Source organism: Ziziphus jujuba, chromosome 6 (assembly GCF_031755915.1).
Source record: "Ziziphus jujuba cultivar Dongzao chromosome 6, ASM3175591v1".
NCBI classification, from domain to species: Eukaryota; Viridiplantae; Streptophyta; class Magnoliopsida; order Rosales; family Rhamnaceae; genus Ziziphus; species Ziziphus jujuba.
The window spans coordinates 31961424-31983368 of record NC_083384.1 but is presented as its reverse complement, the minus strand read 5'-3'; the positions used below and the strand labels follow the sequence as shown (position 1 = coordinate 31983368).

Genomic DNA, 21945 nt, shown 5'->3' with positions numbered 1-21945 from the left:
ACGTATTGCACCCATGACTAAATCAAACAAATATCCAGGCTTTCTCATATAAGATTAATTATGTTATAGCTAGGGCAATCTTTCTCAATGCATCGCCTGGTTTAACATCTAATGGACCTAAAACAAAAGTAAAATTTTAAAAAACCTAAAGACAACTTAGTTTGACATTAATAACTAAAAATATAATCAAGGAAAGAATAAAATGATCCATTGAACTAACCATGTCAAGGACGTTTCAACCCACACCGTGCACTAATATGTGGTTAATTTTAATTTGGGACAAGCTATGTTTTTCTTTTCTTTTCTTTTCTTTTTCTTTTTCTTTTTCTATTACTTTTTTCTTCCTATCCCCAAGACTAATATAGATAAACTATATATATAATATATAAATCTTGTGCACCCATTAATATTTAACTTGAATCGAATAGAATGCACAATTACAAAATACATCACTACTTTTCTCTTTCTTCAGCTCTTCCATCGTGGTCCTATATTTTTGTCTTTTAAAAACGTCATCATCATGATCAGAATATCAACCTATTAGCTGTTGATATCTATTAGTGATCATAAATCGGTGATTGAGTAACAATGGACAATGTAATCGCTCCAACTGACAATAAGTACAACACATGATTATTTAAATTTTTTTCATAGATTGAATTGACAAAATAATAAATAAACAATTTTCTTGGCAAATATTTTTTAAAAAATAATGCAAAAATGGCGAAATTAATTTATCAGATTTTATATACCAAATAATATGGTAACTTATAGGAATTATTCACCAAGGGGAAAAAAAAAAGTATTGGAATCACTTTTTTTTATTTATATAAATGTATATCCAATCCATTGTTTTCTCAATCTCAAAGATTCCAAATTGCGAAACTGTGCCTGAAGGCCCAGAACACAAGGTCACTTTAAGTAGAGCCTTGTTCTATGGGTTTTGAGTAATCAAGGATGAAACAGGAAAAGAGAAAGATGGGTCAGGGCCTATAGTTAGAGGGCAGGCCCGGTCCACCTCCGCCCAGTCCAGGAGTAGGCAAAATCTTGGTAGGGTTTTTGGGGAATAGCCTTTTAGCGGCAACTGTTGTAGTTGGAGAAGGAGTGGTGTGGCTGTGACCTGTGAGTGGGAGGTAGAAAGAGAAAGAGGAAGAGAGCGCAGCGCAAAACGATGGATTTTTCATCGCCATCGAGTGGATCCTCTTCTTCGAGCCAATTCAACGCAGACGTTTTCAAGGACCAGCTCAAGAACCAGCTTGCCCAGGCTTATGCCGAGGAGTTCCTTGAGGTACACCAACAATCCCATCTTATTGTTTCATTTTTCTATCTTATTCTCCAACTAATCTGTAATAATCTTATTTTCTTTATACTTGTTTGGTAACTGTTTCTTTGGAAATTTAGAATTTTCTGCTTATTTGCTATCAAATTCACTCTATTGAATGCAATATTTGCTTTTGTCTGGGAGGTTTATGGGTTGGGAAGATAAGAATCTGTTCATTGAAACAACTGATTTGTTGGTCTTGTTGAAAGGTCCTGGAATTACCCTTAGACGGCGGGCAAGTAGTAAAATTTCCTACGAAGCTTTCATTTAGGACGAATTTCAAACATTTTTTAGACAATAATAAATTGCCCCCATTCGAATTTTAACGTGCTTCTACTCCTAATACCAGTGATATTTTCACAGATCTTCATATGTAGCGTATGTATATTAATTGGATTGCTGATGAATCTTTTGGACACTTGGGAAATGTAGGAAATGCGATAAGAATTATTGTCATCTATTTCAAATAATTTGCAATTTCCTTTCCATTTATCGGGTTTTTATTAATTTGGTATACAGACCCTAAGAGCGAAGTGTTTTGATAAGTGCATCACAAAACCAGGATCAAGCTTGAGTGGAAGCGAGGGCAGCTGCATCTCTAGATGTATGGATCGCTATGTTGAAGCCACTGGCATCATTAGTAGAGCTCTATTTAGTGGTCCACCACAATGAAATTTTTGGGGTAACACTTGCTTGAAAAACTCAATAGTTTCTTTTTTTATCTGAGGAAAAACACACCTGGAAGTAGGGATTATGTTTGTTTTGTATTGGTACCCTGAATCTTTATTAGTGGGGATATAATTGTTTTTTTTTTTTTTTATTTGTTTTTTTTTTTGAATATTCATTATGCTGATTTTTTATACTTTAGTTCTGCAAAACTGTCTGCTCTTGTTGGTTAAATAAGAACATTTGGCCTTTCTTTTGGTTCTCCTAACCAACAAATTCTTTCCCATATGCTAATATGTGCTTCTCTGAAGTCCTTCCTAAATCGCTTGAAAATTCCCCGCAATCAAATCATCAGAAAACCCTATTCCCTATGATGCTCCGGAGGTGTATAACATAATTAAACTTAGGAGGCCAACTCCCCTGTGCTCTACTGATAAGTGGACGAGCGTCTTTCAGCTTGTCAGAGTACTGTTTTGTGTTTTGTACTTCTTGTCCAACAGCACCCTCATAATCGGAAGCCGTTCCCTTTTTGCTTTGATGGGTAATACAATAGCCACTAGTTTCCTGGTAGGCATTTTGTCATGACAAAAAGTAATTTCAGTCCTTAGATGTGCTTCAGCCCCGATCAAGGAAGGGTCACTTGGAATGGACAAGCTTAACTTAAGAACACCCTTTTGCATGGGAAAATTAGACTCATTACAGGATCTTATCTCCAGTGCATTTGCAGCCATCAGTAGTAATGTGATTGTAGATTTAGCGGTGATAATGTTATTGTGACTTTTGTTTACATGATTAGGATCATGTCCATGCACTACTAATAAACCTTCGTCCCTTGGCTTTTCATTGTTTGATCAGCTTGCATAGTTTGCTTTCTTTTCTGAATGGATTTAGCAATCCAGTTCTTTCCCTACGTGTTGAGGGATATCATTCATTTCATGTACTCTTTAACAATTTTGTTTCACACCCGGACAAGTACTCCATAACTTGCGCATTTTCTCTTCTCAATGCCGTTTCATCTCATGCTTCTGTGTTCTCTTTCAAGTCCCCATGCTATGGTGCTTACTGGGCTGTTGCTTAGACTGGCCTCAAATTCCAACAACTAAATCCTTGATCCGCTATCCCCATGCGTAGTTTTGTGCAAATCGTATTCGGTCTCCATCTCGACTTGAGCTGCCTTGGGAACTCCATGGACCATTGTTGTTTTCAGTAAAAATAGATAGATTTCAATTGTCACCGATGTATTTTAAGTTGCATTTCATTTTGGTCTTAAATTATTTCAACTATGCTATTCTTAAACTACAGCACATTATAAATTAGACCGTTCTATCAGAACGTGATTAACATTTACATATAGAGTTATATGAACAATATCTTTGCATTTATTTTGAAAAAATTTATAATTTTTCGTTTCTCTGGGTCCATTACCTTAAATATAAACTTTTATCTTAAATTATAAACTTTCATTCAATTAAAATATTACGTGCTTAGGTTGTGCGTGAATATGACGTGAAAATGAGTGAAACTCTAATAAAGAAAAATAAATAAATAAATGGTTTTAGCACCTATGCCCTCAATTGGTGGGTTGTTGCACTTTGATCTCTGGTTTTTGCGTTTTAAGCACTTTGTACACTGTTTGACTTTAAATTACATATATATATATATATATATAAAGATATTACGGTGAGATCCGTCCATATAGAAATCTGTATCAAACATCAAAAGTGATATTTTTTTTTAAAAAAAAAATATTAGTTTTACTGTATATATATACATAATAAAATCAATATTATTTTTAAAAACTATCTATTTTAACATGGATTCCGCATGCCGGTGGATCCCATAACTTATATATATATATATATATATATATATGTAATTTAACCGTCTATTTTTAATAGTTTTGAGAATACAGTTATAAAACACTAAAAAGGGGTCAACCTTACAGTTCATCTTAAAACTGTTAAAAAAAAAAAAAAAGTAGATTTAAAAAATGATTTTATCAATTAAAAGACGTCAAAAATTAAAATTAAGTCATCAAAATATCAAAAAATTAAAATAAAAATCTAACTACCAAAAATAAAAATAAAAATTACATGTTTCCTTTTCTACTAAAAAAAATAAAAATAAAAAATTAACATGTTATGTTTTGTAGTATGTAGATAAAATGGTGTGGGTCGGCAGGAGTAAGGAACAGAGAAGAGAGATATGGATAGCATAAGGAATGACGTTATGTAAGCGATGTCATAATAATGACGTCAACCTCATTTATTGGTTGGAAAATTTGTGGTATTCAATTATATTACGGATGGCATGTGAGCGTGATGTGCAGCGGAATATCCGATAAAATACCGACTTCCCCGTCCCACCTGTCTGTCTCCGTGCCCGATCTAATTTGGAATTTTTTTTTTATTTTTTTTTGCTTTAAATAATTTGGATTTTTTTTTTTCTTTTACGCAACCGTATATAAATGAGACTGGTAGTAGAATTTACTTATTAATCGAAAATGCTAAATAATTTATATCTTATAGGATATTTACATATTTTATTTTAGTATTAATGTATGATTGTAAATGTATGGTATGTGATAAAAAGTGATACTAATTCCAACCTCCACTCAACTTGCTGGATTGAATTATCTGTCAATTGCTGTTCCATGCTAACACCATGACAGCCACGATTTTTTGCATCATTACTTTTGTAAAAAATCTCCAGCTCAGCCATATATATATATTTTCAACAACTAAAGTTTGGTATAAAAATCTTTGAAAAATAAATTGCACTTGATGTAGTTGCTAAATGGCACATATTATTAGGAGCATTTCCATTGGAAATGTTTTATATGGTGCAAAATTTTAAAAATAAAAATAAAAAACCTTATTATTATCTATGTAGCATAAATTTAAAAATCAATTTTAAATTATTTCGTTTAATATTAATATATTTATCTATTTTTTTGTCTTTAAAAAAAATATATATCCTTAAAAAGGATTGTCTTTCCATAATAATAATAGTAAGAAGAAGAAGAAGGATTGGATTATTTTTTTTTTTTTAACAAGGATTGTTTTTAAAAGTAAGTAGACATTTATTTTGCAAATATAACAAACTCTTCCAACATTAGATGATCTTCAATGGTTTTATCCATTGAAGCTTACGTAATAAAAAATTTAAAATTTATTGATGCTTGGATAATATTGTATCTATTAATATACAATATTTGTTTAAAATTCTTCTACAATGAATTCTATTTAAAATTTTAAATAAAATAAATTAGCATGTTGAAAGAGAAGATAAGAAGAAAAAAGAAAAAGAAGAGGCTATGAATTAATGAGAAGAGATAATATAGAAAGAAGCTGAATTTATGATTCGTAGTGTTTAATAAACCATCCATAAAGAGAGGATCTATTAAACATCTTTCTTTTTTTTTTATATCACCTTAGCTTGACAAAGGTCTTGCACAATATTATTAGACATGGTTTTTTTAAAAGATTGTTTATTAGTCTGATGTAGTAAAATTTTTTCTAGATAGACAAACCACTAGAGATGCTCATACACCATCTTCACTGGTTATACACCATCTTCACTGGTTATTTCTTTTTTTTATGTGGTATAGAAATTGATATTATTTAAATCTGAATGACATAAACATATATTCAAATATTAAATTGTTTTCAATGATAATGCACATAAAAACTATTTATGCTATTAATTAATTTAAAATTTTATTAATATGTTTTCCTTTTTTTTTTTTTTAAAGGTTAACTTTTTAAAAAAGATTTGTTTTTTAAAATGTCAAATCCAAAGGCTAGCAAAAAAGAAAATAAACTAATAAAATATTTAATTTCATAATTGATTGTACATTTATACTATCTAAATTTAAACATTGTTAATTTATATGCTACATATAGAGCAATTCACATAGGAGCATTTTCAATGCCTCTGTTTATTGCTAGGTAACTATAACTAGAGTCATCATCTCATCTATAAATATATTTATCAAGAATATGTATGCCATTACTTGATTACTTTATATTCAATAACATTTATCCTTTTAAGAATTTGAATATTCATTTCTATATGTTAATCAATTTAATAGTAATCTACGTATTTTTGGTAAATACGCTGGTAAATTATATAAAGTCTATAGCGTACTCATTAGAAAAATAGATAGCCACTTAAAATTTAAAAAAAAAAAAAAAACAAAAAAAAAACTCCAATGGATTAGTCTATATGCCTTATCAAGTTAATATGGCGCAACAAAAAATATCCAGATGACCCTTTATTATTAGAGGATATGTTAGACATTAAAAAATTTCCTAAAATTCATAATTTTTTTATAAAATTAATTTTTTATTTTTTAAAAAAATAATAAACTAATAAGTATTTAATTAATCAATAGCTATAAACAGCTTTTTATGCATATTACAATTATAAAAAAAATATAATTGAATATGTATTTATATTTAGCAAATCAATTTCAATATCACAAATATAGTAATCTACATTTAATGTTCTAAATAATCTTATGGCTCCAATGTAATTGTTTAATAATTCTATCAAACCCATGAGGTGAAAAAAATAAATAAAAAATAAACACTATTAGAGAGATTCTTTACTTTCAAAAGCCTGTAGCCTGTTAGATGGTCATGGTGTGACCCAACAAAATATTAAAAACAATTCTTATCAAGAATAAAACAATTTTTATCGATAATATAATATTTAAAATATATATATATATATATATATATATATATGCCCATTAATATAGTCAAAATTATTGGAGGTTACTTTTTTAATTGATTTTTGTATTAAATAGTGCCATATATATAGGACGCATTTCTAATTTCTATGGGACATAAATTGCGATCTATAAAAATAATGAAATGAAGATGCTCTTACTATGTTTATTTTATGTTATGTTTTTTATGCATTAATTTTATAGAATCATTAGACGAATCCATTGAAATATATATAGAATCCAATGAAATATATATATATACATATATATATATATATATATATGTTTCAATGATTGTCTATATTTTTAATAAGGCAAAAGAATTTTAGTAATTTATAAATAAAAAAAATGAAAATGCTTTAATAATATAATGCGCACAATAATGATGGAATGGATATCTTTAATTTGTCAGTAGTGGCTATAGGGATGGCCACGAACTCATGCTTCGTTTTGGAATTGATTTTAGAGCTTAAACATTAATTATCAAAGAATTTAAAGATATTCTAACTATTCAGTAAAATTTAAAAATTCTAATTTTATAAAAATTCATATTCGTTGGAAGTTGTTTTTGAGAAGCAACAATAAACTAGTTTTTTGAAATTCTAATTGTAGCTTTTCTAATTATCCATAATTAAAATATAAAAGTAAATATTATTTTTATCCTAGATTTATTGGTATTCTACTAAATAACATTACAATCAATATTTTTTATTCTTTATTTTTTTTTTACTATAGTCTGTTTTGGATCAACATTTATTATAGTTGTGATAAAAAAAAATTGTTGAATATTTAGTAATATATGTTCCATATAATAATAAAAATATAATACTACAAATAAAACTGATAATAAATAATGTATCTTTTAATCATATTATATATAAATATTATTATTATTTATCGAACATTCAAATTTTAATTTTGAATAATATAGTAATTATAAAATAATAATTTACCAAACGCTTAATTTATCAAATTTTAAAGATTTTTTTTTTATAAGCTATTGTAGTATTAAACTAAACTCCAGCTTTTGCTCTAATAGTATTTTTAATAAAAACATATTTAATATTTAATGATGAATATGGAGTAACATAAAAAATAATATTATTTAAATTTAAATAACATAATATACATTTAAATTTAAAATTTTTATCCAATTATATTATGTACTCCAGTTATTTATAGTTCTTAATCATTAAATATTTTATTATTATTTTTGTAAAAAAATTATTTTTTTATATTTTTAAAAAATTTTAAAATGCCTAATAGCACATATACGCTTCAGATATTATCTTAAAAGTATTCAAGTTACATTATTTTAATATTTATTTTAGATATTATTATTAAAAAATAATTTTTTTGAAAATATTGTCAACATCTTCATTGAAAATAGTATAAGATTGTCGAACCGCCTCTTCAACAACATATTTATAGAATATGTATATTGTCATACCTTGATTTGACTATTTGGCCACCATTCACGTGCTGGCTGCAGCTGACAAATCAGTATCTGTTGGAAAGTGGTCACAAAAAAATGCTGAGATTCTCGTTTCATAGCGAGGCTTAGCCAACGTCTTTCATTAAAGTTTTTTGAAAATATTACAAAATTGCACATTTACGTGTTGCTTGTGAGATTCTCGTTTCATAGCGAGGCTTAGGCAATGATGACGGGAATATCGCAACCTGATTTTGTACTTTTCTTTCATAGCAAATTAGTAATTACTTGCGAGACTTACTTAAATTAACACAAAAGAAAGAAGATTTTTTTCTTTTTGAACCAAATCTGATCCAAATAAAAATAAGTGGTGGTGATATGAATAGAGATAAGTGATTTCAAATTCATTTTCATTATCAAATTCCACACGAGGAATGCAATAAAATTATGGTTTCTTAAACCAGCTGGAATGTGGAAGTGAATTTTAATGTGTATCCACCTCCCACTGCTGAATATACATACATACGTAACAGTAACGATTCCCTCACTATTTGTTCCTCTTGAATTCGGTTTTCTTTACGCAAAAAAAAATATATATATATGAAAAATTCATGGCTAACGGTGACACAGTATAAGAGAGAGAGAGTAACTGGCAGTGATGAAGGTAGCTGATGTCATTGTTGCATGCGTCAGCTGCTGATGAGAGATGAGCTTGCGCATCAATCGGTGTCCTACTCCTTCTGTCCTCTGGTACACTTTTAACCAATAATTCGCTGGCTGGGGGGAAATTTTCTGCAAACGATGAATGACAAATTCATTAATGTTTGACGTAAAAATAACAAGAATATAAAAAAATAGAACCGACGTGTCTCCCTACTCTAAATTGCAGTAAGTAAATAAATAAAAAAAGGAAAAAAAAAAAGAAAAAAAAAACAAAAGACTAACACGTTTATTTATTAATTAATCACCGAGGTGGGTAAGACGCGATTCTGCCGTCATTTTCACTTGCCAATATCTTTATATAAACCCGTTGCTGAACCCCACAATATTCAACTACAATCCAGCCTCCCAAGTTTGAAATTTACTTGTGCCTGGAAAGAAATAGACGAGTGGAAGAACGGAGATTAATAGATAATAAATAGAAATGGCCGCAACCAACTCTAAGCTGCTCCTCGCAGACATTGCGTCCGGTATCAAAAATGTGCCTTCTAACTATGTCCGACCCATTTCCGACCGTCCAAATCTGTCCGCTGTTAATTCCTCAGACGTCCCCATTCCTCTTATTGATCTCCAAGGCCTCCACGGCCCCGACCACTCTCTTATTATCCAACAGATTGGACAAGCCTGCCAGTTTGATGGTTTCTTCCAGGTATGTATGTATACATATATGTTCGTTATAATATTAAAGTAGATGATAATAATGAATATATATATATATATATATATATATACACTCAGGCAGCTATATATATATATATGTATATATAATATTATATTAATAATGAAATTAAATTTGGGGTCATGCAGGTTAAAAACCACGGAATAGCAGAGTCAACGATCAATAACATGTTAAGAATAGCAGGGGAGTTTTTCAGACTGCCAGAGGAGGAGAGGCTGAAGAAGTACTCGGACGACCCTTCAAAAACGACGAGGCTGTCGACCAGCTTCAACGTGAAGAGGGAGAAAGTGTCAAACTGGAGGGACTTTCTGAGACTCTACTGCTACCCTGTGGAGGAGTACGCGAAGGAATGGCCTGAAAATCCTCCATGTTTTAGGGAAGTTGTAAGCGAGTACTGCAGCAGTGTGAGAGAGCTGGTGCTGAGACTTCTGGAGGCCATATCCGAGAGCTTAGGCCTTAAACAACATACTATTATTGCAGACTCACTAGGGAGGCATGGCCAACATATGGCTCTCAATTACTATCCTCCCTGTCCCCAGCCAGAGCTTACTTATGGACTGCCTGGCCATACCGACCCCAATTTGATTACCATTCTCCTTCAGGATGACGTTCCCGGATTGCAGGTCCTTAGACATGGCAAGTGGCTGCCTGTTAATCCCATCCCAAACACTTTTATTGTCAACATCGGTGATCAGATGCAGGTGTATACCCTGATACATAGATAGTATCAATTTTATTCATTTACAGAAACAAGATTTTTATAATTTTGAGGAATTCTTTAATTAATTAATTGAATGATGCATGATGATTACGTATCATGAATGAATGAATTACAGAATGAATATTATATTGATATTACAGGTGCTTAGCAACGATCGCTATAAAAGTGTTCTCCACCGAGCAGTTGTTAACAGCGACAGGGCGCGTATATCCATTCCAACCTTCTACTGTCCATCACAAGAAGCAGTGATTGGGCCTGCCCAGGATTTGATCGATCCTGACCATCCCCCGGTTTACAGGAGCTTTACTTACGCTGAATACTACCACAAATTCTGGGACAGAGGGCTTGCAACTGAGTGCTGCTTAGATATGTTCAAAACCGCCTCATCCTCATCCTAAATTCCTCATCCTGTGCAATTTTAAATATTAATAAAATAATAGATGAACTCTTTTTGAGTTTCTTATTTCTTCTACACTAACAAACTGTCGGGTATTTGAAAATTTCTAAATCTCACAAGATACAACGGTGAATTTCCTGTTAGACCTTCAGTTCTTCTGTCCACTACAGATCATAATATAATAAGATAAATAAATAAAATGGACCGGACCATCACCTTCCGTAACCATGTTTAATTTCGCCTTTCGTATTTGTGGGGCCCATTCATGGTATCACAATCTGACGTTTGACTTTATCAGATAGAAGAGAAGGAGAGAATAGTCCATCTCCTCTCCCCTATTCCCCATGCATGTTTGACCGCACCGCAGGAAAAAGGAAAGGGCATGGCCAATGGGGGATTAAATTGTCTTTCTCGCTCTAATCTGGACACTTTTCGAAAGAAAATTCTAAAGGAAACTTCCAACAAAATAATATTATAAAAATGCAAAATGTCACACAGGAAAAGTCTCCCTTCTAATATGCCTGCTTATGGTTGTGGAATTCAAAATCACAAAAGTCAATTTATATAATCAAAGGGAATCCATTAATCAGGGGAGGTTCATCAATTTAAAATCGATATTCATCTAGTTGGTTGCTATGGAAATGGAATCCAACAAAACCCAGATGACGCACGAACATGAATATGCGATGCAACTTGCAAGCGCTTCGGTTCTACCCATGGTACTCAAAGCAGCTATGGAGCTGGGCGTTCTTGAGATCATCCAGAAAGCCGGTCCAGCTGCTCGGCTCTCCGCTCAAGAAATAGCATCCCAGCTCCCCACTCAAAACCCAGAAGCTCCTATACTTGTTGATCGTATGCTCCGCCTTCTCTCTGCCCACTCTCTTCTCACTTGCTCTGTTTCGGCCTGCCAATCTGATCAACAAAGGCTTTACGCTTTGACACCCGTTTCCAACTACTTGCTCCCTAACAAAGATGGAGTGTCTCTGGCACCCTTACTATCTTTGATCCAGGACGAGGTCTTCTTAGGTGCCTGGTACTATACACATAAATAAATATATATATATATATATATATGAGATATCTGATAGCTAAAATTAAGCCCATAATCAATATGATCTTTTCCTAATCAATTTGATATTTTCCTAGCTATATGAAGTGAAGTGGTTCTTAGTCAAAGATCAATGTCCCAACAGGTACCATTTGAAAGATGCAGTTTTGGAAGGAGGTCTTCCATTTGACAAGGCACATGGGATGAATGCGGCAGAGTACGTGAAGAAGGATGCTAGGTTCGGTGAACTTTTCAAGAGCTCAATGAAAGAATTTAACCCCATATTGATGGAGACGATCCTCGAGATGTATAAAGGTTTTGAAGGTCTAACTTCATTGGTGGATGTGGGAGGTGGTGATGGCACTCTTCTTAAAATGATCATTTCCAAGCATCCTTCTATCAAGGGTATCAACTTTGATTTGGCTGCTCTTATCCAAAACTCTCCCTCCTATCCCGGTATAGATTATGCTTGAGTTTCGCTTTTACATATAAAACTTTTAGATCAAGTTCCAGCACTTTTAGGCCACTAGGTTATATTTACTTGAACATTACATATCTTCTTTTGTTTAACGATAGCTCAAGTATATTCCAATTACCCTGTTTCTTATGTTCTGCTTCAGGTATTGAGCAGATTCCAGGCGATATGTTTACAAGCATCCCCAAAGGAGGAGATGCCATTTTCATGAAGGTTAGATTTGATATTATTTTTTCTTATTCAAAATGTTTGATTAGATTAAGACATTCATTTATTGCAAAACCCAAATACGCATAGCTCCTAAAGGCATACAGCATGTCCTATCGATGTCGATTAGCATTAGTATTATGTTAGTTTATTGCTTTCACTGATGTGAGGATTTTAATAAAACAGTGGATACTGCATACTTGGGATGACGAACACTGCCTGGTGATTTTAAAGAATTGCTATGAAGCCTTACCAGATGGTGGCAAAGTGATAGTGGTGGATATGGTGATACAGGAAGCCTCTGATACCAGTGTTGCTTCAAGAAGCTTGTTTCAGTTTGATATGATCATGATGAATATGAATCCGACAGGAAAAGAGAGGACAAAAAGAGAATTTGAAAACCTCGCAAAAGAAGCAGGGTTTTCCAGTATCCGAGTGGCATGTTCTGCTTATGGTTTTTCTGTCATGGAGATCTTTAAGAACACATGAAATTCAGTTCCACAATGCTCTGTTGAATTTATGGCAAAATATTTAACACAAAAAAAAAAAAAAAAAAAAAGAATTTACTGCGAAACATGAAACTAAATTTGGTTTCGGTATTCCCAACAAAAAAAAAAAAAAAAACAAAGAAAAAAAAAAAGGGAAAAAACCTTTGGCTGTGGTATCAATAGTCTGAATAAATTACTTTGTATTAGATGCATCACCGAATTTAAATATGTTTTTTTCAATTCATCTTCTATTCTTCGAGCTTTGATAAATACACATATAGACACGAAAAGCTTGTGGCCTGGTTCGAATATTACTCAGTCATGTCATCAAACATCATGATAGTAGCTGTGCAATCGCGAGGGACACGCAGACACTTAGCCAAGGATCTAAATTCTCACATCACAAGCCCATTGAAAAGAAGCCATTGAGAAACTCCTCTTGGTTAACATCACCTGACAAAAGAAAGCAATGATAGACAGTAAAAATATGCCAGATGTCATAATTTTGCCTCTATTGCATTTACACCAATCCTATCTTATTCTATCAACAATGTTGAACAACAACTAGCAAACCACAACGTATTTTCAAGACACAACATTATATTTCCTGCAATTCATAAACCCATCAGCCGTTTAATAAAGATGGCTGCTAAACAAAAAACCCAATAGCAAATATAGAAAATAGACAAAACAGCAAAGTGATAAGATCTTCAATTGTTAATTCACGGAGAGAACAGCTAAAAGAGAATATTCCCCAAAAATATATGCATATATATTGAATAAGAAGTATAAATGATATTTCAAGTGCAGAGAAACTTATGGATTCTAAAACAACCAACCTCCTACGCTCAACACCCTACCCATAACTAATTTTCTCCTCCAAATTCATTGGCGCTCTATTTGAATTGTTACATGACTGATATTGTATTCTCTCCTTATGTACTCTATAACCTTATCTAATACCATGTCGGCATCAGCATCTGGCTTTATTATAACATGGCAAGCCAGCAAGATTTTCCCAACTGTTATGGCCCAGATGTGTAGTTCATGGATGGCAACAACTTCCTCCATCTCACAGAGACCTTTCTCAATCTTTGTGGCATCAATCTCTCTAGGTGTGCTCTCCATCAGAACCTCCAGAATGTTCCGCAACATCCTGATTGTCGTTGCAAGCACAATCACTGAAAATACAAGGGTACATATCAAATCAATAATCTTCCACTCTGGCTTATACCATATAAGTGCCCCACCAATCATCACTCCAATACTCTGAATAGAATCTCCAAGTACATGAAGATAAGCCCCTTGAACATTGATATTTTGTTCCTTCTTCTGTTTAGCTCCACTTTCTGGTTTCTTTTCACCTTCACAGCAAGGCTTAAGCAGGGGCTCGGTGCTGTCCACTTCATGTGCATTATGGTGCTCTCCATCTTGTTGTGTATGCCTCACATGATGATGATGGTGATGATGATGTGTTGTAACACTAATCCCATGGTGATGTGTATCATCGTGATCCTCATGACTATGATGATGCTCGTCATGATCATGACTGTGTCCCCCAGGTCCATGATCATGATGGTGGCCATGATCATGGTCATGCCCCAACAAGAAGGCCATGGCAACATTAACCACTAAACCAAATGCAGAAACAATAAACATGAGAAAGCCCTGAACTTCACCAGTGTCATTGATAATTCTAGCAATCGCTTCGTAAACAAGGATCCCAGCAAGAAGCCATATCATCTGGATAGAAACAAGAGCACCCAATATTTCAATCCTAAAAAATCCATAAGACTGACGAGGAGTTGCCTCCCATCCTGATGCCCAGATTGAGAACAAAGAAATTGCAAAAGCTGCAACATCTGACAATAAATGAGCAGCATCAGTCAAAATAGCAAGACTGTTAGCTTTGATACCTCCAGCAACCTCCACACTCATAAAAATGACACAAAGTACAACAGCAGTGAAAAGTTTCCGCATGGATGCTGATCGTTCCTTTGCATCTTTGGAACTGTTTTTAGAATCTGAAAATCCACATGGTGCTTCCCCACATATCTTACTCCCCACAATGCTTGTTTCCACAGCTGGCACATCTCCACGTACTTCAATTAGATGCCCATGTTCAGAATTATGCGCCTCCATCTGAAAGGTAACAATCAACAAAACATAAGTCTTGTTCAAATTATTAATGCATAAGCAGGCATATCTCTCTTCCATACAACCTTGGTAACAAGATTCAGCATAATATTGCAGAAGCAAGGTCTAGAAAAATTATGATGACACAGTATTGAAATCATAACTATAACCAGTACAACACAGTTACACCTCCTTAAAAATTCTCTCTGCACATGAATCAAATTTACATGGAAATAAAACGTTAATATGTGCATAGTATACAGGTCAACAGGATTTAGTATATCAGCCATCATAATCAAGAGATAAAGTCAAAACATGAATGTGCTTTCCCTGTCTCCTTTCCATTTAGCTCATAAATAAAAAGTATAACTGAAATTAAACTACAGTACAATATTCAATCTCTGTCCATCATCATTTAAATGTTTAATTTCAATTTCCAATTAAAAACCTTCATAATCACAATTCACTAAACAATCCAAAGTCCAAACTGCTATTCATATTTTTTGATATTCTTTAAAACAATAATAGAAGCAGCACATACCCAAATAAATTACGAAAAGCCAAAACAAGACGTTCAACATCCACATATTGTAAATTTTCATTCCTTACATTATCTGCAATAGCAAATCACTCCTAAACCCAGGTAGTGCATCTTTGAAACTTTCTACACAAATTCCACGGTAAACTAAAGAAGCTCCCAAAAGCCCTTCAAGAATGTTTAGTCATTTAACAAAGATTCTAGTAGTTTCACTTTTCTTGTAGCAAAAATTGACATATGAGAACAGAAGTTGTTCATTAATGGAACTGATACATCCCTAACAAATATATTTCGAAATAGCATGTAATTTACCACATCTGACTCCTTTTCTTTACATGTGTCTTTGGATATAAATACAAAAGCACAGGCTAAAGTCACTGAAGACATGCATGAACTAGAAGGGAGACAAAGACAACGAATAATTAGTTGAAAAAGTGGAGTTAGAGAAGGAGAGAGGAATTCTCTCAAGTATCAAGTCTCAACAAACATTAAGGATAACGTTCAGTGCTCATCATTACTAAACTATCAAGGAATTACCTTTCTAGCAATAACAATCTAAAAGATAATTAACAATATCCATTCATAATGAAATCCTACGATCCCAAAAACCAAATAGATGATTCTTATGTTGGTCATCGAATTAAGTTTGAACTAGAACAAACTCAGAACAGTCAAATCTAACGCAAGATATATACTGTAATCTGTAGCACGATATTCCAGTGCTTCATCATTCTCAAAAGCAAATAAATTCATATATCTTGCACTCCAGACACTTCTTTAAAATGATTAAGAACTTATCAAGCTTCTATAATAGTTAAAAATGGTCATATTCCCGTCTTGCATAATCCTTTACCATGTAAAAATGGTCATATTGCTACCAAATCATTCATACGGCATTTACATATTCAGAAGGAGAAAACGATAAAAACAGATAATACGGTAATATACATTAACATGGCAAGAACAAATGCTAAGTAGAATACAGATAAAGATTCTGCAAACACTCATTTACAAAGCATCTTAATATTGACAGATAAACCAAACCCTGAAAACAAATCAAAGCATTGAACAAACAAGCGCATACCTCAATCAGAGCATGAGAAAAGACTAAAGCCAGTTATGATTACACTCAATAAAATCACGAGAACCATCAAGGCAACACACGTCAGAAAGAGCACAAAACAGGGCAAAAGGTCTGAACCAATTCTTATCCACCACACTCAACAAACTCTTTATCTCCATTAATAAAAGATGTTATGAGTAACCCAAAAAACAATATTTTGATTGGATAAAAGAAAAAAAAAAATTACTAGTCTCTCAGGATTTAGGCAAATCGAAACGTAAAGATTCCCACTGCAAATAATAATACTAATAAAGTAATATAGAAAGAGAGAGAAGGACCTGGAATGTGGAAGAATCGGAGCGGGAGTAGAAAGATTGAAGGAGATAAAAAGAAGAAACTTCGGGTATATTGTTGAAGCCGGAAAGGTGGTCCTCTGATTCTTTGAATAGCAGTGGCTGTCAGATTCATACACTTATATATATATATATATATATATATAGATAGATATGTAATTTATTTGTAAATGCGCTCACAAAGGCAAGGCAATCTTGAGAAAAGCAATTTTGTATTTTCAATTATGGAAAAAATAAAAGATTTTTGAACAAGTGTATATATATATATATATATATGGAAAAAAGAAAAAATAAGCGAAAATACTGCTGGACCCGAGCTGGTAATATATATTTGAGAAACAGTGAGAATCCCCCAAAATTTCTCTGCCGTCTGTGTGTGCAGTGTAGTGTTAGGGTTTTGTTGAAATTAATAATTTGTTTGGTAGCTATTTATTGCCATTTAAGAACTCCTCTTTTAGCGCTTCTTCTCTTGGCGCCGCCATCTGTATTCGGTTTTTCTGGTATTAATCTAATCTTTATTTATGATAACTATCCATGCCCAATATATCATTATGTGGTCCGACCACTAAATGTTTATTTATTTCTTTATTATTATTATTATTTTCTGAAATAGTTGTCACGGATTTACAAATAAGATTGTAAAATTCTAAAGAATGAGAAGTTTGATATTCTATTTGTGAACTAGGTACTTATTTTATGCATGCACGGATGCAAAGACAATGTGCAAAATAATTCCATAAATATAATGGATCTTTATAGATGTTACTTTTATTTTACTTTTTTTTTTCAATGTTTATTGAAATATTATTTAGTTTACATATATTTATTTTTATTTCCCTTTAAAATTTAGTGAACATAAATTCATATTTTGTAATTATATAAATTTTTGAAAATAGTGAAAATTTAATAGTACCAAAAGTATCCAAAAATTATATTACCATTTAAAACTTTATTGAAAGCAATGTGCATATACCAAGTGTCCACTAGCTTAAGCATGCGCTAGCAGGGTAGATTCCAAATGTCGTTTTTTTATGCCAACATTGGATGAGAAGAGAGAATATGCATGAATGGAAGAAAATCCTACAAATTTGTCAACAAAGAAAAATGCAGCATTAAACTACAAAAGAAAATAAATATTTAGAAAAGTGACCAAAATTTGTAGATAAGATGTATGAATATATGCATACATGCAATAGTATAAATGGGGGGTGCTATACTGCTAAAGTAGAAGAATCTTTGTCTCCTTGGATTTTGCTTGCATCTCGATGTTTATCAAATTTGATTCGCGCAAATATTTTTTTTTTTTATTTTTTTATTTTTAATTTTGTTATGGAGAAAGCAAAAGGGAAGGAGACAAAGTAGAGTGGGCGAAAAGCTAACGTGGACAACACCTAAGACTTCCACTCACAAAATATCTCACCACAAATCGATGATGGTATCAATTTTTCTATGATAATAATTTCAAGACCACTAATACCCAACCACACCCCACCACATCGACCAACCTCAGCCCCTCCATGTTCATTGTGGCTTTTGGGAATTATTCTACTGAAATATATATATCTTGGATGAATGTTCTTTTATACGATTAATTTAAAGGTAATTTTGTTATAAAAATGTTGTTAATATAGGAATTTTGAAATGACTTTACTTTGGTCCTTAAATAAATAAATAAATAAATAAAAGCCAAATAAATAATTTAAAGACATAAAAATATATTTTACTAAAACATAAAAAAGATCAAAATTGTTATTGTGAGAGAGAACATAATATTTAAATCTTATAAATTCTATATTTTAAGAAACTTAAATTTATATATATATTTTTTGATAAATTAAATTTATAAAGCTATCATTGACAAATAAAATACTGATAACATATACAAACAAAAATAGAAGGAAATTTGTTTGATTTCTATTAATATTAGATATAGAGCTGGTGTTACTTGACAAAATAAATCAAATATGAAGACTAAAATTTTTCTTCCCCATTTTGAGGTATCTTTGGTGACAAGTTTTTTTTTTTTTTTTTTAAATTAAAAGAAAAAATGATGATAAATTTATATATATAAATATATATATATATATATATATATAGCTATACTATGGCGTACACTAGATATAAATTATAATTTGCGTACTCAACATCAGGCAATACATTGTTGAAAGTTTTGTTAAGCAACATATTTCTCACATGAGGCACGCAAATTATTGTGCATACTCGGAATGCAACATAGAAAAATTATATATATATATATTTATTTTCGTGTGTATATCTTGTAACATTTTTATATAGACAACCACCTATAAAATAATTTTTAATTACAATTATTTTAATCCTTTTTTAGTTTCAAAACAGGTGTATGATACATGTTTTTTATATATTTATATATCTTTTATAAACAAATATAATTTTTCACAAAGAACTAAAAAAATCAAATTTTTTATATATTTTCCAATCCTAGTGTAGTTTTATTCATATTTTTTATTTTCTTGCTACTTCGTTTTGTAATAATATTTTTTTATTACTAGTAAATATTTTTAAGCAAATATTTTTGCAGGTTTTTTAAGTGCCAAAACGCAATATTTTTAATTTATAACTCAATATTTTTAATATATAGTTTTTCTTTTGACAATTTTAGGCATGTATTTTTCAAAAATTTGTTATGATTGTTCTTTAAACTATACAAAATTTGCATATTGATCCCTCTCAGCAAGCCTTCATAATGAAATAACCACCAATACCCCTCCGCATACCTTACTGCACGTGTGTTTTCCGTCCAAAAATTGACGGAAAATAGTTGACGTCTTACACCAAAACATGTATTGGAGGAGAGGGGGCTAAATATCACAGAAAGTTCAAAAATGTAAGAATTGGTAAAATTTAGGGTGCATTTACACCATTACCCTTGAAAATGTGACTAAAACGCATTGTCCCACATTAGTTCTATATGGATATGGACAAGTGCTTACTTTTACTTAAAAAAAAAAAATACACCAAGAGTTAATACTCATCCGCTTTAATGGTAATTATTAAATGAAAAGATAGTATTTATTATTAATTCTGTTTTGATTAGTTATTTCTATAAGAAAATAAGGACATATTTTATTCTATTTTTCTTGAGTTAAAAGTTATAGCATCCTTATTCTTGTTTTCAACAAATTTCACTTTAGCCCTTTTTATTTATTTATTTATTTTTGCATAAATATATTTTTATTTTGAAAGTTTCCACTAAGCCCTTCCCATTTCATTTTTCTATGACAATTTTATCTTATTTTTTTGGTCACTAGACTTTTTATCCTATTCATATATCCAAAAATACCATTTACGAAATAAAATTATAATTTTCTTTTATTGAGTAATTATTTCTTTTCACAATTCATGGTTAAGAAAATTATTAAATAAAATTATAATTGTTATTTTAAGACATATATAACAATAAAATAATAAATGGATTATTATTGTAGGTATAAATAAGTACATTTTGAATCAAATCTATAATTTAAAGTAATTTCAGGATTAGGAGTTATATACAATTCTATCAATCTGTCTATATCTCTGGCTTCATTCTCAACCAAAGTTACAAGTGGCTAATAAAAAATAAATAAATAAAAGCACCCATCATTTGAGTATAGAAAAGAACTCAATTAGGTATTGGAATGACAAACCGCATTACATGAGTTCCGAAAGTAACATTTTATCATTTTCTTGTCGTTAAGTAGCCTAACCTCACATATCCACCAAAAATTCCATCAAACCATACCTTTTTCTATTGATCGTGTGCATATGTAGTGCAGAGATCCAATCTCCCAACTAGCAGGTAAAAAATAATAAATTTCTGTTAATCTGCTTACCAATTTCAATGGTTTAAATCATTATTCATATTCCACACTAGAAGTTATAACTCTTTATAACATAATAATAATAATTTATCACACACTTTTAAGGGAGAATTTAATTTACGTCCTTTTTGATTTTAGTTTAATTACATTTAGATCTCACACTTAAAAAAAAAAAATTATCATTAATTTTGTGTTAATATTCTATATTTATTAAAAAAAAAAAGGAAAAAAAAAAAACTCACCCCTTAGTTTTTATTGTTTAATTTTAACAGTTAAAGGCTATGGTTGTATTTTGACAATATTATTCTATTCTAAAATATAGATGTTTACAGTTAGTTTATTTTTTAATTTTTTTTATACTATTAAAATTAATCGATAAAAAATAATAAATAATTTTATTTTCATAATATAAAAAATTAATGATAGTTTTTAAAAGCATAAATCTAAATATAATTGTGACAAAATTAGATGGTAACCCATCACCCATCAACAATAAATATGCTCACTGGACTTTTGGATGGGAACCTATCGCTCTAGAAATTCAAGTTAAACCCTTGTCCCAAGATCAAGTGGTCTCCTCATCTTTTGTGCCTTCGATCCTCTAACTGGTGACCATTAAACTGTTCATATATGTATATATATATATATAATAATTATCTAATTAGAATATTATGATTTTATAAAATCAAAATACAATGTAAAAAATCATACTGAAGTAAAATAATCAATTTATTCTTGACTGATTTAAACTATATTCTAGTTTTATAAAATTAAAATATCCTAACTATATATATAGCTCTCTTATAGTATGTGTACCAGTCTTCCACAAGGGATGCTTGTCACAGGGATAAAATCCCTCCCAGAATTTTTGCCTCTGCCGCCTAAGGCACCTTAGTCAGCCTTTCTAACCCACCCTGACACTCACACGACGTTTTGTTTACCGCTGCCAATAGATTGTTGTTTAGCAAAATTTTATATAGACACTTATAAATATATATATATATATATATATATAAAATTGTATTCTAACTTATAAAATCAAGATATCCTAATTATATATAAGTCTTCCATAAGGGACGCTTGGCACAGGGATAAAATCCCTCCCAGAATTTTTGCCTCTGCCG

The 21945-nt window shown here is 31.3% G+C and overlaps 4 protein-coding genes across 6 annotated transcripts; 3 read left to right on the top strand and 1 right to left on the bottom strand.

The window, feature by feature from the left end:
- Positions 1–1083: 1083 nt before the first annotated feature.
- Positions 1084–2139, top strand: LOC125418812 (mitochondrial import inner membrane translocase subunit Tim13). Its single transcript, XM_048463395.2, has 2 exons — positions 1084–1288; positions 1841–2139. Exons 1-2 carry the CDS (start codon positions 1172–1174, stop codon positions 1991–1993), a joined length of 270 nt encoding a protein of 89 aa, XP_048319352.1. The 5' UTR covers positions 1084–1171; the 3' UTR covers positions 1994–2139.
- Positions 2140–9162: 7023 nt separating this feature from the next.
- LOC107434024 (protein DMR6-LIKE OXYGENASE 2-like) lies at positions 9163–10822 on the top strand. Its single transcript, XM_016045433.4, has 3 exons — positions 9163–9523; positions 9682–10254; positions 10415–10822. The coding sequence occupies exons 1-3, from the start codon at positions 9299–9301 to the stop codon at positions 10670–10672; spliced, it is 1056 nt and encodes a 351-aa protein (XP_015900919.3). The 5' UTR covers positions 9163–9298; the 3' UTR covers positions 10673–10822.
- Positions 10823–11165: 343 nt separating this feature from the next.
- On the top strand, positions 11166–13129 carry LOC107434023 (caffeic acid 3-O-methyltransferase). The gene is made up of 4 exons (XM_016045432.4): positions 11166–11704; positions 11865–12175; positions 12340–12407; positions 12588–13129. Exons 1-4 carry the CDS (start codon positions 11307–11309, stop codon positions 12888–12890), a joined length of 1080 nt encoding a protein of 359 aa, XP_015900918.3. The 5' UTR covers positions 11166–11306; the 3' UTR covers positions 12891–13129.
- LOC107434022 (metal tolerance protein 1) lies at positions 13059–17376 on the bottom strand. Of its 3 annotated transcripts, none has more exons than XM_048463920.2 (3): positions 16965–17376; positions 13729–15031; positions 13059–13342 (listed from the first exon to the last, which is right to left on the bottom strand). In XM_048463920.2, the coding sequence occupies exon 2, from the start codon at positions 15029–15031 to the stop codon at positions 13775–13777; it is 1257 nt and encodes a 418-aa protein (XP_048319877.2). In that variant the 5' UTR covers positions 16965–17376; the 3' UTR covers positions 13059–13342; positions 13729–13774. The 3 variants fall into 3 exon arrangements, with proteins under 3 accessions (XP_048319877.2, XP_048319881.2, XP_048319878.2); XM_048463924.2 differs by having other exon boundaries at positions 13750–15031; XM_048463921.2 differs by lacking the exons at positions 13059–13342; positions 16965–17376 and adding an exon at positions 16648–16928 and having other exon boundaries at positions 13640–15031.
- Positions 17377–21945: the final 4569 nt, after the last annotated feature.

Bases quoted from the DNA above. Each gene is read 5' to 3' on its own strand.
- LOC125418812 (XM_048463395.2), top strand. From the start codon at position 1,172: ATGGATTTTTCATCGCCATCGAGTGGATCCTCTTCTTCGAGCCAATTC. The intron at 1,289-1,840 runs GTACACCAACAA...TTTGGTATACAG, and splicing joins ATGCCGAGGAGTTCCTTGAG to ACCCTAAGAGCGAAGTGTTT.
- LOC107434024 (XM_016045433.4), top strand. From the start codon at position 9,299: ATGGCCGCAACCAACTCTAAGCTGCTCCTCGCAGACATTGCGTCCGGT. The intron at 9,524-9,681 runs GTATGTATGTAT...GGGGTCATGCAG, and splicing joins AGTTTGATGGTTTCTTCCAG to GTTAAAAACCACGGAATAGC. The intron at 10,255-10,414 runs GTGTATACCCTG...TTGATATTACAG, and splicing joins ACATCGGTGATCAGATGCAG to GTGCTTAGCAACGATCGCTA.
- LOC107434023 (XM_016045432.4), top strand. From the start codon at position 11,307: ATGGAAATGGAATCCAACAAAACCCAGATGACGCACGAACATGAATAT. The intron at 11,705-11,864 runs GTACTATACACA...ATGTCCCAACAG, and splicing joins GAGGTCTTCTTAGGTGCCTG to GTACCATTTGAAAGATGCAG. The intron at 12,176-12,339 runs GTATAGATTATG...GTTCTGCTTCAG, and splicing joins AAACTCTCCCTCCTATCCCG to GTATTGAGCAGATTCCAGGC.
- LOC107434022 (XM_048463920.2), bottom strand. From the start codon at position 15,031: ATGGAGGCGCATAATTCTGAACATGGGCATCTAATTGAAGTACGTGGA.